The 11,983-nt window shown below is 36.5% G+C and overlaps 1 protein-coding gene across 1 annotated transcript in view; it reads right to left on the bottom strand.

Annotated features, from left to right (window-relative positions):
• Window positions 1-910: 910 nt before the first annotated feature.
• smc4 (structural maintenance of chromosomes 4) overlaps window positions 911-11,983 on the bottom strand; it is a 55,540-nt gene continuing 44,467 nt past the window's right edge. The window contains 10 exon segments of the mRNA XM_052017256.1: window positions 911-2,082; window positions 2,084-2,125; window positions 3,842-3,958; window positions 3,960-4,027; window positions 4,564-4,795; window positions 4,883-4,974; window positions 4,977-5,061; window positions 5,787-5,960; window positions 7,876-8,020; window positions 10,712-10,889. Of these exon segments, the coding sequence (XP_051873216.1) occupies window positions 1,969-2,082; window positions 2,084-2,125; window positions 3,842-3,958; window positions 3,960-4,027; window positions 4,564-4,795; window positions 4,883-4,974; window positions 4,977-5,061; window positions 5,787-5,960; window positions 7,876-8,020; window positions 10,712-10,889 (1,247 nt within the window). The 3' untranslated portion in view covers window positions 911-1,968.

Raw genomic sequence — 11,983 nt, 5'->3', positions numbered from 1 at the left:
TCAACACATTCAGTCATATAAAAATGTTAATGTACACAGTTTTCACCAACACCCTATTATGAAGCATTAACTACTATTGTATTCCATTCCCTTACAACCAATGATAACATTGTTAGCTTTCCTACTTGCTGTACCTGCATAAGTCTTTTGCAGATCATTTACTAGAACATCCAGATCACTTCAATATTACTTCTTCAAAGAAGTCCAATATAATTGGTCACAAAACCATTTTCTCCTGATTATGCTGAATTTTTTTTTTAAAAAAGTGTCCTCCTATAAAGTCAATTTTGGAGAAAAGAGACAATTCAAGATTTGAAATGAAGGGAACTGGAAGGACAAGTAAAGATGCTTTATGTGAAGGGCCATGTTCAAGGACCACGTTGACAGCAGAGGATCTCATTAGAGTTACGATGGGTCACTACCTATTCATTATGTCCGTTACTCCCAGCAGGTACCATTAGCAACATCAGGACTGGAAAAGTGAAATTTTTACTTCTTGTGTCTGACATAATTAACTAAGTGACAAATTGATTAATAGTTTGATAAAGTTTCTACTGAGAGATAAGAAAGGGAGTGATGTTGAGGGCTTATACTTTGTTTACAAGCCCCTGCAAAAGCTAACTTGTGGTTAGCAGTGGCTTTTTTTCTATACTATACCTCAACATCCTCAAACAAAAAAAAAGTACCATTGAACAGAAACAATGTTTTCCAAAACAGAAGTTTTCCCATTAACTATACAGGTAATAAATGCCAACTTTGTCGATGACACCTACGTCTCATAAATAAAAAGATTTACAAGAGGAACAGACTGTTTCAATGTAATATAACATTACATTAACAATGAAGCACTACGAATGTGAAATCCCAAATGTTCCTGATAAAATTGTAGATACACATGATTCAATAGCAAACAACACAATTAAGAATTAAATCACATTGATAATTTTGCAAGTCAAATAAGAGATCATTACTATTTGAAAGTAACACTGAAGGGTGGTGTATTCATTTATGAAAATTGCAGATGAAGTTTCTTAGGAAGAAACACAAATGATTATCAAAGAGGAAAAAAATGGAAAATGAGAAGTGGCAAACCAAGACAAAATCTGTACTGGGTAAGAAGTTCAAGAGAATTCAAATTACCCCACAAAACATCTCAATAGCTCTACAGGCTAAGCTATTGATTTGGCAAGCGATAGTGCTACGAATTCCCCCTCCTTATTTCCCAGCCAAGTAAGATTTTTCACCATATCCAAACCCCATCCAAAGAACTATTTTCTCAATAGAATCCAGGCACCAAAATAATGCAGCTCCCCCATACAAAAAACCAAATACCCATCCATCTTTTCCCCACATTCCCCACCATATGGTGAATTGTAAATAGTAAACCACCTTGTTGAAGTAACTTTCCTCGTATTTTATCATTGTATTTGCCATTCTAAACCATGCATTGGCAACCGTCTCTTTCATCCTAACTGTCATTTGCTGTAGTTCCTACCTCAGCCATGTTTAATGGTAAGCCCCTCCATCCCAGATTACATCAGACGCAGCACCACAGCTGAATGAATTGGATAGGATGGCATTGACACTGTTATTGGCAACTGAATCATTTATCAGTGAAACCTGTCCAAGAGCAACCACCCTATAGTGAAAAGCTTTTTGAAAGTGATTAATACAAGAATTCAACTCTCTACAGGTACATTAAAAACATAGTACTTTCTGGCAAATAGAAAATATATACAATACCAAAATTTAAAGATCAAAATATAAAGATCACAGGTGGGCAATTGCAAGTGATGTTAATCCTACAAGAAAGTTTAAGCATTAATTTCAAGTCCATTGTACATAAGATTTACACTACCAATTCAGGGTGGAATGAATGCCATATGTTATAGTATTAAGGATGGTGAAACTTAAAAAAAATTAAAAAGTCTTAAAAACAAAATTATGCCAAGACTCAGGCTGTGCCCATTACTTCAGGAAGTGCTTGAAGACCAATGATTTGGGATTGGTTGCAACACTTTTCGTTGTATTGTGGGTCTTGTAAATTCCAACCAATCTATCAGCAATTTCAAACATATTGTGTCCTCAAAGAGATGATGATAACTGGGCATTCCTGGTTCTGCTCCTAAGGAAAGAAACAGTAAACTGTCAATATAAACATTTGCTAAAAGCACCACAAACACCAATGTTGGGGCCAGCATTAAATGATTTGCTTTCAGTGAGCAGGAACAAGACAGGTATGGAAACCACTCAGATTTATGCAAAATTGCTTGTTTACCTCTTTGCATTGCACCCATTTCACCCAAGCCCAGATAACTATGATATGAATGATAGAAGTACAGTGAGTTGTCTAAAGGAAACTACATTGGAGTTTAAGCAACACTAAAATTTGTGTAAAGAACTGATAATTTCCCACTTCTGGCCAAACTAGAACCAGTTAGTATATTAGCCCAGTGATACTTGGAGCAGACAGGTTGATCACTTCAGGTTTTGTTGATTAACATTCTGAAATACTGCAAATTACCATGCAGAATCCAATTCCAGTGTGTCAAAAAGAACAGGGCTCACTCATTTCCTATTGGCAACTAATTCTCCCATTAAATGCATCACATACAAGTTTAGTTCCTTCTACCCAAAATAATGCCAAAGAGCAAGCCTGAAATGAACACACCACTGCAGTTTTCCTCCATTTTCCCAAAAATTGTAAATGTGCCAATAATCAACACGCTAAATTATGGGCAATTTAATACCATTCACTAGTAATCCTTGGTGTGGTTATTTAAATCCATCTTGGAAGATTCACACAGCAGCCAGAATATTGATCACATTAGTTTGGGTAAATTTACATTGAACAGGGTGGCAGCCAATTAAATTTGTAAATAGCAGAGTAAACAACTTATATTTTCTCACCGCTGTGAGTTCAATTGGAATCAGAGTTATACAGCAGGGAAACAGGTCCCTTGGTCCAACTCATCTAGACCAACATGCATCACTTACGTTTATTTTGTCAAAACCTTTACCTTAAAAACAAAGTTACCCTGGCATGTTATCTATCAATGGAGAACATAGGAAGACAACTGTAGCATTCAACGAGGCCTGCTTTCAGTTACACAATGTAGGATTACTAAATTATCAAAATTTCATTACAGCTCTTAATTCCAATTGCTCTCAAGATTTATAAACAGAGGGAGCAGAGAAGGCAAAAGACATTGAACAGGAACATTACCTTCCATGTTCTAAATTTATAATAGCACATCCCTCCCCAACTATTACATAGTGGCCCCACCTTCCCCTTCAAAGGATGCAAAAAGACCCTATATACCACCATATAAGCCAGACAATGCTCCTGGTCATCTTGCCTGACATACAGTACATTCTTTAAGTGACTTGTTTTGAGATTTGGTTATTTCATTGGCAATAATGGGACCTTGCTGCTCAAGTTTCCTATACTTACAGGCTTGCTTCTTTATAAAGCGTTCTTAATTGCCTGTAAAATACATTAGAATGAGATTGTGGAAAGTCCAAAATAGAAGAAAGCTGATTTGCTGTTTCTCCTTTCCTATATTCATCATCATGGGGAGAATGATTAGACAAAAATTCTAATTACAAAAGCCAGAACAGCAACACTATTGTTCTTTTATTATCGGAAATAATGTCAACAGCTGTTGAATGATTTTTTTTCTAGGCAGTCTTAAATACGTGAAATTGGTAAGCTAGATTTAGTATTATTTCTCAACTGTTGAAGTTTTCAATCACTGGTTCTTATAAATTGTGCAGATTTTTGTGCTCGTAGGGTTTTCATCTGAGGTTTTATCCATACCTGTTAACGCTGTGTACTTACATAAATATAATGTGCAACAATTGAAACATTTCGGAAATCCAGTGCTGCATCAATCTCATCCATGAAGTATAAAGGAGTAGGTTTGTAATGGTGAAGCGCAAAAACCAGAGCCAGAGAAACTAAGAGTCTTCTCTCCACCAGAAATATTGAAGATTTTTTTCCAGCTTTTCTTTGGCTGGACGCACACTAGAAGAATAGTATTTGTTCACATTAAAAATGATAATAAAAATCTGTTGTACAAACATATTTTTCAACTCCAAATTGTTTCAGTTTTAGTTGGCAGCAGCAGTTCTATTTAATTCCTAGTGATAATTTTAGAACTTGAATTTCTCGACTCAGGGAATTTAATATCAGTCATCCACTTTAAAATACCAATATCCACTTCTACCCATCTTATATTGAAGGAGATTTCCCACCATTACCAAAGCAGCCACTCATGGTAGTATTAGCGGGATAGTAATCAGGACAAGTACAAATGAAGTAAAATTAGTAGTTGCAGTTAAAGATAGCTTAGCCAGAAGATAATAAATGTGAATAAATCTTACTTAAGATTCTTCTCACCCAGCCCCCACATCTAACATCTCACCTAGTAAGCAATTTTTTTTGGGAGTGGAAAATAAGGGGGAAAATGGTCTTGACATCTGTCATGGTTCAAATGCCACTGGGCACCACAATGCAATTACACAGACTCTATCCACCTGCATAAAAAGCAATGTTCCTACCTGAACATAATTCCTTCAGAAAAGGATCCAGACTGTCAACCAACTCCAGTTCAGCATCTCCACCTAGTGTAAGCATTTGGTAATTCTCCTTCAACTTATTGGTGATCGTATTAAAGCCAGCCATGAATTCATTTAGACGCTGTTTTCTCAAGTCTTCAAAGGCACGTCTGAATTTATCCCGTTCATCAGTGATTTCATCCAGCTCCGCCACACGCCGCAGGTAGAGCTCTTCCTGCAGACAAACAGCTCATTTAAAAAAAGTTCAAATCTAGCCACCAAACAAGAAATCACTGCAAGACAAGCAGATTCCAGGACTTACTTTCTTCTTATATTCAGCAATAGAACCAAGTTTGGCTTCATTTCAAGGCACCTTAGCTTCCAGAAGTGCTATCTGATTATTTATCACATCTGATTGTTAATTCCCACAAGGTCCTCCTCACTCAATTCTGGAAGTTCTTCTGCTGGTTTGTCAATAGGATGTAAAGAAAGCTTTGATATCTAAAGGAAAATTACAGAAAGATTTAAAATAAAATGAACATGCATCTTATTTCAATTTAAATTTACTTTTACATTTGTCCCAAAAACAAGTTAGTTAAATAACCGCTCAACAGTTATTTCATTCCAATAAAAATAACCTTGCAGTCACTTGAACAGAAAAGAAAATCTATTCACAAAAGGACTGCTTGGTAAATCACGTTCAGCTTGAAGAGCTCATTCTTAATTCATTGGAACTATTTCCCCACCCAGCACCACCCCCCACCCAGAAACAAGATTTTCCCCCTCCAAAATCAATTAAGCCAAGGACTTTCCATTGAGGAAGATTTGGTGCCTTTTTTTTAAAATATAAAAGAATTGACATATTATGTATGAGCTATGACAGTAAGTACTTGCAGGCTTTTTCACTGCAGGGAGCTTTACAGCAGAACCTAACAGTTAACTCACTATAATCTCCCATCTCCTGTTGGCCACATACAAGAATGGTTGGACATGAATCAACTGGAACTCTAATCTAGTCACATTCCCCCACTTCCCTTTTCTAAATGCAGACTGCAGAGGTCACCTGTAGACAGCCTCCAAGCTGCCCTAGGTGAAAGCAAAGTTGTCACAGGCCATAAAATAAAATAGGTTCTTCCCTAGTTAATGCAGCTCAGCTACTCTGGATAAACTCCAAGTCATTAGCATGCTAACCATTATTAAAACACATGCCATTTGCTCACCCTTACCTCTTTTTGCCAGAATTTGATCTTAGATTGATGCTCTGCAATGTGCCCATCAATCTGTTCCAACTTTAGACGAATGTTAAGAGTTTCTTTCTGAAGTGCCTGCTGTTCTTCCTGAATTGCTTTTAACTCTTGCAGTAAACAATTATGTTCCTCAGTTACAGTTGTTAATTGTTCCTAAGCAAAACATTGAAGAGAAAAAGTTAACATATGACACAATAACACCTTTTAAATGATCCATGATATTGGTATTTATTTCTGTCGTCCTATAGATCATGCTTATGTTCCTCAATCACCAATGACCAATTCAACTACGTTAAAATCTTTTAGCAAATGTTATCATACTGAAAAATTGGGAAAGACCCTGTTCAGTGGAATATTAATTTTTAATTGGAAAAATTATGTATTACAATATATACTCGCAAAATTTATATTCAAGAGGTCCAACCAAATTAGATTCAATTTTAAAATATAATAGTTGATTTGTTTGCAAGATAAGCAATTTTCCTCCTAGAATAAGGCAACAGTAATTTGCTAATTAATTTGTATGCCATGGTGCGCTCAAGTTCAAACATTAATCACAACAGCTGCACTTATTTGTTCTTCGCCAAAACTTACTGTTCATGATAAGACAAAAACCCCAAAGGTAGAGGTTCATCGTCAATTTTTAATCTCAAATGTATTTCTCCTCATGACCACCTTAAATCCATGCAACCACTCCAATTAGAACATAGAACATTACAGAACAGTACAGGCCCTTCGGCCCACAATGTTGTGCCGATGTTTTATCCTGCTTTAAGACCTATCTGACCCTTCCCTCCCACATAGCCCTCCATTTTTCTATCATTCATGTGGCTACCTACGAGTTTCTTAAATGTCCCTAATGTATCTGCCTCCACCACCTCTGCCAGCAGTGCATTCCACACACCCACCACTCTGTGTAAAAGAGTGGTTTTAGTCAAATAGGTTCCCTACCACTTAAAGGTTTGAAGGAAAGACACTTTCTCAGGAGAATGCTTTGCAGTCACAAAGATCAAATGGTTTTCATTTGTTTAGTATAAATCGTTTAATGTGGTGTTTTGTGTTTGCAGTGTTAAATTTAGAGATAAACCCACCTTTGCTCTATCTTCCTTGTTACCCTTATCTAATAAAATACATTCACCCATGCTCAAATTTTCAAATCGACAGCCTTTTGGGGGCAGAGTTCCAGAATGACTACTACATCTGGGGGAAAAAGTACTTCAGATTTCATCCCTAAATGGCATAACTTTGACTTTAATAATTAATATACGCCAGTTGTCAATTGCTCATCCCAGGAATAGATAAACTACCTATTCAAATCGTTATTTAAGTATGTCATACCAAAAGAAATAGAACTTGGAGCAGGCTATTCGGCCTGTTCTGCCATTCAATCAGATCATGGCCAATTTTACATCTCAATCACTTTCCTACAATAACACCATAATCTCTCAAAATTAAAAATCTATCAATTTCCACTTTGAATACATTCAGCAACTGAGTTTTCAAAATCCTCTCTTGTAAAGAATTCCTGAGATTGACTCCCTCCAGGTGAAGTAATTACTCATCTTTGTCCAGAATGGCTGACTCCTTATTCTGAGACTGTGATCTTTGGTTCACAAGTATCTTCGCCCAAAAACCAAGTCATTTTTTTGTTCTGATATATAGAAGGACTTTTTTTTGTTATCTCCTTATCCCTGTTTGGTTCCCTTACTGGAAAGCCTTTTTCAGTTGCGTAGACCATGTTCTGGGATTTGTTTAAGGCTTCCAATACCCCTTTCAATCTTGTCCATTTACCTTTTGGGAGATGTTTTACATTAAAAAAAAGTAAATATTGTCTAGCAAAGGTAAATTCTTCATTAGAAATTTTAGCCATCCAAAGTGCACTGCTCTTTTATTAGTGATCATTCTTAGTTTTTCAGGCTTTGAACTTTGGCAATTTGAGATCTCCAAATTGACTGTGCAGATCACTCCATGAGGATTGTTCTTAAACTAATATGTTTGAGTTAAATTACTAATTTTGTAAAGTTTACTTGTGTAGCGCAGCTTATGCAAGGAATAATGTGTATTGTACCTGAGCTTCAGTGCATTCTTTGAGCACTATAGCACCTTCTTCCTCCAACTTCTTCAGTTTCTTCTGTTAGATCTTCAATCTCCTTTTGTTCTCTTCGATTTCTTCTCCAGTTCGCTTCACTGCTTCTTCTGCTTTTTTAAAATTTCTATAAGATAATATTTAAGAAGGTATCATTTATTATAAGTTGCATGAATAGACCATCTGAAAGCTAATCAAAGACAGTTCAGCTAGAATAGAAATGTAAGAAAATGAAAGTGAAGATGCAAAAAAAACTGATAAGCAGGGTTGGAAAACCAAAAATACATTTGATTCTTAAAGCATTAAATGAAAACAGAAAATATAAAACAAAAAAAGTCAGGGGCATCTGTGGAGAGAAAAACAAAAGTTAACATTTGACCAAAACTGGGAAAAGAGATTTAATAAACCAGCAAGAGGAAGATTCAAACAGATGTAACAGGATGGATGGAAGATGATGTGAATTAAATGACAAAATGAATGATGGTGCAAGTCAAAAAGGGATGGCAAGAGGATATATTAAGAATCAAATGAATGAATCAAGGTTGAACAGCAGAATCATTACCAACAGCTGAGGTCTTTTAAAAAAAAAAGGACAAATTATGATCTTAAAAAGTACTGAACCTAATGTTGAGTGCACAATGCTATAAAGTGCCCAAATGATAGCCATGTCAAACTTCATTGGAAACAATGCAAGGAGCCAAGAACAGAGACCAGAGTGTATATTCAATAGTATCTTGAAGTAGGTAAGCAATCACCCTAATCTGTGTTTTGCGTTTGTAATGTATGAATGGCCTATATCACCAGTTACAAAATACATTATACCGAATCGAAAGAATGACAGCAAATCGATCTTTCACCCAGGATGATGCTGTGGAAAGCAATTTGGGAGGAAGCACAAGGGGAGTTATTATATCTCTCTTCCATCAAGGAAGTACTTGAAGCAGGTAGTTTATTTTTAAATATAGAGTTGGTGGTATCAAATCAGAAAACCCTAAAATTAAACCCAACCAAAACTGCAATTTGGTACAAGAGAAAACATCAACAATTCAAGTACAAAAAAGCAAAAACATGTTAGGAATAGTAGTCAGAGGGATATTAGTACCAACAATCATTTATCTCATCCTAAAATGCAGAATTTCAAAAATTCAAGGCATGGCAGTAAGACCCAATTCTATCTTGTCCCATGACTCTCAAACCTTAAATCAAAACCACACCAATGTTCAAATCCAAATATGGATAACTGGATCAAGAACTAGGTAATGCGATGAATACAAGCCAAAAAAAATGCTCCAGCACTGAGGCTTCATAATTGTCTGGTACTTCAATTTATTCCATTTGGCTTAGTTGTTTTTCAATGTACTGAATTTGACCCTTACAATCTTAAGAGGCCAAGGTACACGCGCATAAGGATATCAATTTATAGTGCTGGAGGAAACGAAGGATATGGAAAGAATGAAGAATGGGCCAGGGCTCTTTGGAGAGACCATAACCTTGGGAATATTAAAAAGGACAAAGTGAATTTTTGCATGGCATCACTGTGAAGATGGCAGAAGAGGATCCTCTGAATGTAATGGTTGGTGGGTGGAAAGTGAGCACAAGAGAACTTTTCAGTTCCAGGAGAGAATGAGACAACAGCAGAAATGTGGGAAATGGGATGAACTTGGTCAAAGGCTCCATCAATTCTATGAAGTGGATCCCTTAATGGAAGGAAATGCTTATTGGAAGCAATTGGGATGGAAGGGAGAACAGATATTAAATGCATGCACGAAGTTGGGAGAAAGTCTTAAGGATGCTATCCTTGCTCCAGAATACAGACACAGTTGACGAAAGGGAAGAGTTGAAGGCAAGATGAAAAATAGAAAAAGAGTTGATGAATATTTCCCATGCAATCCAGGACAAGAACAAAAAACGGACCCAGAGAGGCATCAGTGCAAAGGAAAAGGTGAGGGAGAGGACCAAAATAAGTACAGAAAATGTCCCATATAATTTAATAATAACTGAAATAAGTGATTTTTAAAGTCATAAAGAAGTCCTAAAAAGGTATGAACAAGCTCAGGTGGGCAAAGGAGCATTATGGTGAGTGAGGACAGGTTGGGCCTCTGTTCATGAAGCATGGGGATCCCAGCCCATCATGGTGAAGGAGTCCCACTTTCACTCGTCTTCACTTATACTTTCATATTTTTTAAGCTTCTTCATTATTTTTCTCCAGCTTTTCACCATATCAATGGACCTTGCCTTTAGTTAATTTACTTATTACCACACAGGAGGCCATTCAGCCTATGCTGGCTACTAGCAGAGCAATCCCATTAATTCAGTTTGCCTTCACCTTATTTCTCTGTAACCCTACAACTTGTTCTCCATCAACTCCTGATTTTTTTCCTACAGCAAGAGGTAACATAGAGTAACCTGTTAACCTTCCAGCATATCTTTGCAATATGGGAATAAACTGCAGCACATGATCACAAGGATGTGCAAAATCCACAATGGCAACACCTGATGTCATGATCAAACCTAGGTTCTAGGAACTGAGGCAGTAGCACTAACTGACGTGCCAGCATGCCAGCCCTCTTCTTCCTCCCACAATTCACCTGTCCTTGCTGAAAATAACTAGCAGGTTCAGACAACGTCCATGACATAAGAAACATAATTAATATTTTTAAGCCAATGACATTTCATCAGAACCACACTATATCTTTTTAAGAGTTCTGATGAGAGGCCATTTGCATGAAATGTGTACTTTTGTCTCTCCCGCTACACATACAGCATGCTCTACTGAACATTTCTACTCTAATGTTCTTTTATTTCTGTTTGAACTTACCTTCCTGCTGTTTTGATAGCAACTTGTGCTTTTGTAATGGAAGAGGCACAGTCGTCTATTTCTTTGTTAATTTTATCTAGTTTATCCTGTTGGGCTTTAAGTTTTTTATTGTTGATTTCAACAATAAGTTCATGCAATCGTTTCACCTCTGCCTCAATTTTACCAGCCTTTGCTGCAGCTTTTCATACTCTGGAAAAAGAAAACAGGATAACTTATCAAAAGCTTAAAGGTAGTTATTCCATTTAAATGCACCACCTAAATGGAAATGGAAATTATTAAAATTCTGCAAAATGGAGTCCACAATTAAAACAGCAACAGTCAAAGGGATTTTAGTACATACAAATTTTTGTTAAAATCTCACGTGCAGTAGCATTTTTAAGCCGCCCTAAGGTATGACCTTAATGATACGGGGAAACATTGAGTAATATGGTACGTTCTGTCACTTCAAATTCTAAATGGGAAGAAAATGATATGCATGATCACAGGGAGAATGATTAAACCAAAAATAGGTAAACTTGGACAAAAGTTGGGCAATATATGAAGAATGTGAGCCAAAAACACTACCAGCAAGGTCTTGTGATAGCATGGTACTGTTGAAGTTTATTTTTAAATGCAGCTTAGTTGTTTCCCATTCTTAGTCTTGCCATAGTACAATATTCATCCCTTACAGTTTATCAATACAAGGTCATTCACTCAACATTCCAATAAGCCCCTTAAACAAAACAAACACTTAGTACACAAAAAAAACATGCAAAGTCCTGATGTTCTCATTAGTCCCCAAATCGTCAGTTCAATTTAAATAATCTTCTGGGTGTCATTTTGTTTTACAATCTGTTTAGCACTAAGTACACTCTCCATCGATCAGTCGCCTCCTTTCTAGCCTGCTCTTGCAAGCAAACTGGACAATTTCCAAACTAATTTGCCACCAGGTGCCTTCATTTTGTGTAGCAAGCTCTTTCCAAACTTTCTAAGCAATGTCTCTTGAAAATACACAATTCTGAAAAACGGATATTTGCCATTGAAGGGCAAAGTCTCTGACATCAAGATTGAGGCAGCAGGCATGTTTACATGAATATTATTAGCCTTGTATATGTGAAGGCTAATATAATGTGGCAGTACAACGATGTTGCATTACGCTCTAACAAGGGAGTAATAGATTCAATCGCCATTAAGTTTTTATATTTTGATTCAGACATTACACCATTCCCAGGTTTTGTGTAGAGTCCCCAATTATTTAAAAAACAATGAATTGCATCTTTCATAGTCATTCAT

The sequence above is a fragment of the Pristis pectinata genome, chromosome 6 (genome assembly GCF_009764475.1).
Source record: "Pristis pectinata isolate sPriPec2 chromosome 6, sPriPec2.1.pri, whole genome shotgun sequence".
Taxonomy (NCBI): Eukaryota; Metazoa; Chordata; class Chondrichthyes; order Rhinopristiformes; family Pristidae; genus Pristis; species Pristis pectinata.
The sequence above is the reverse complement of the archived record's forward strand: the minus strand, read 5'-3'. Positions and strand labels throughout refer to the sequence as shown.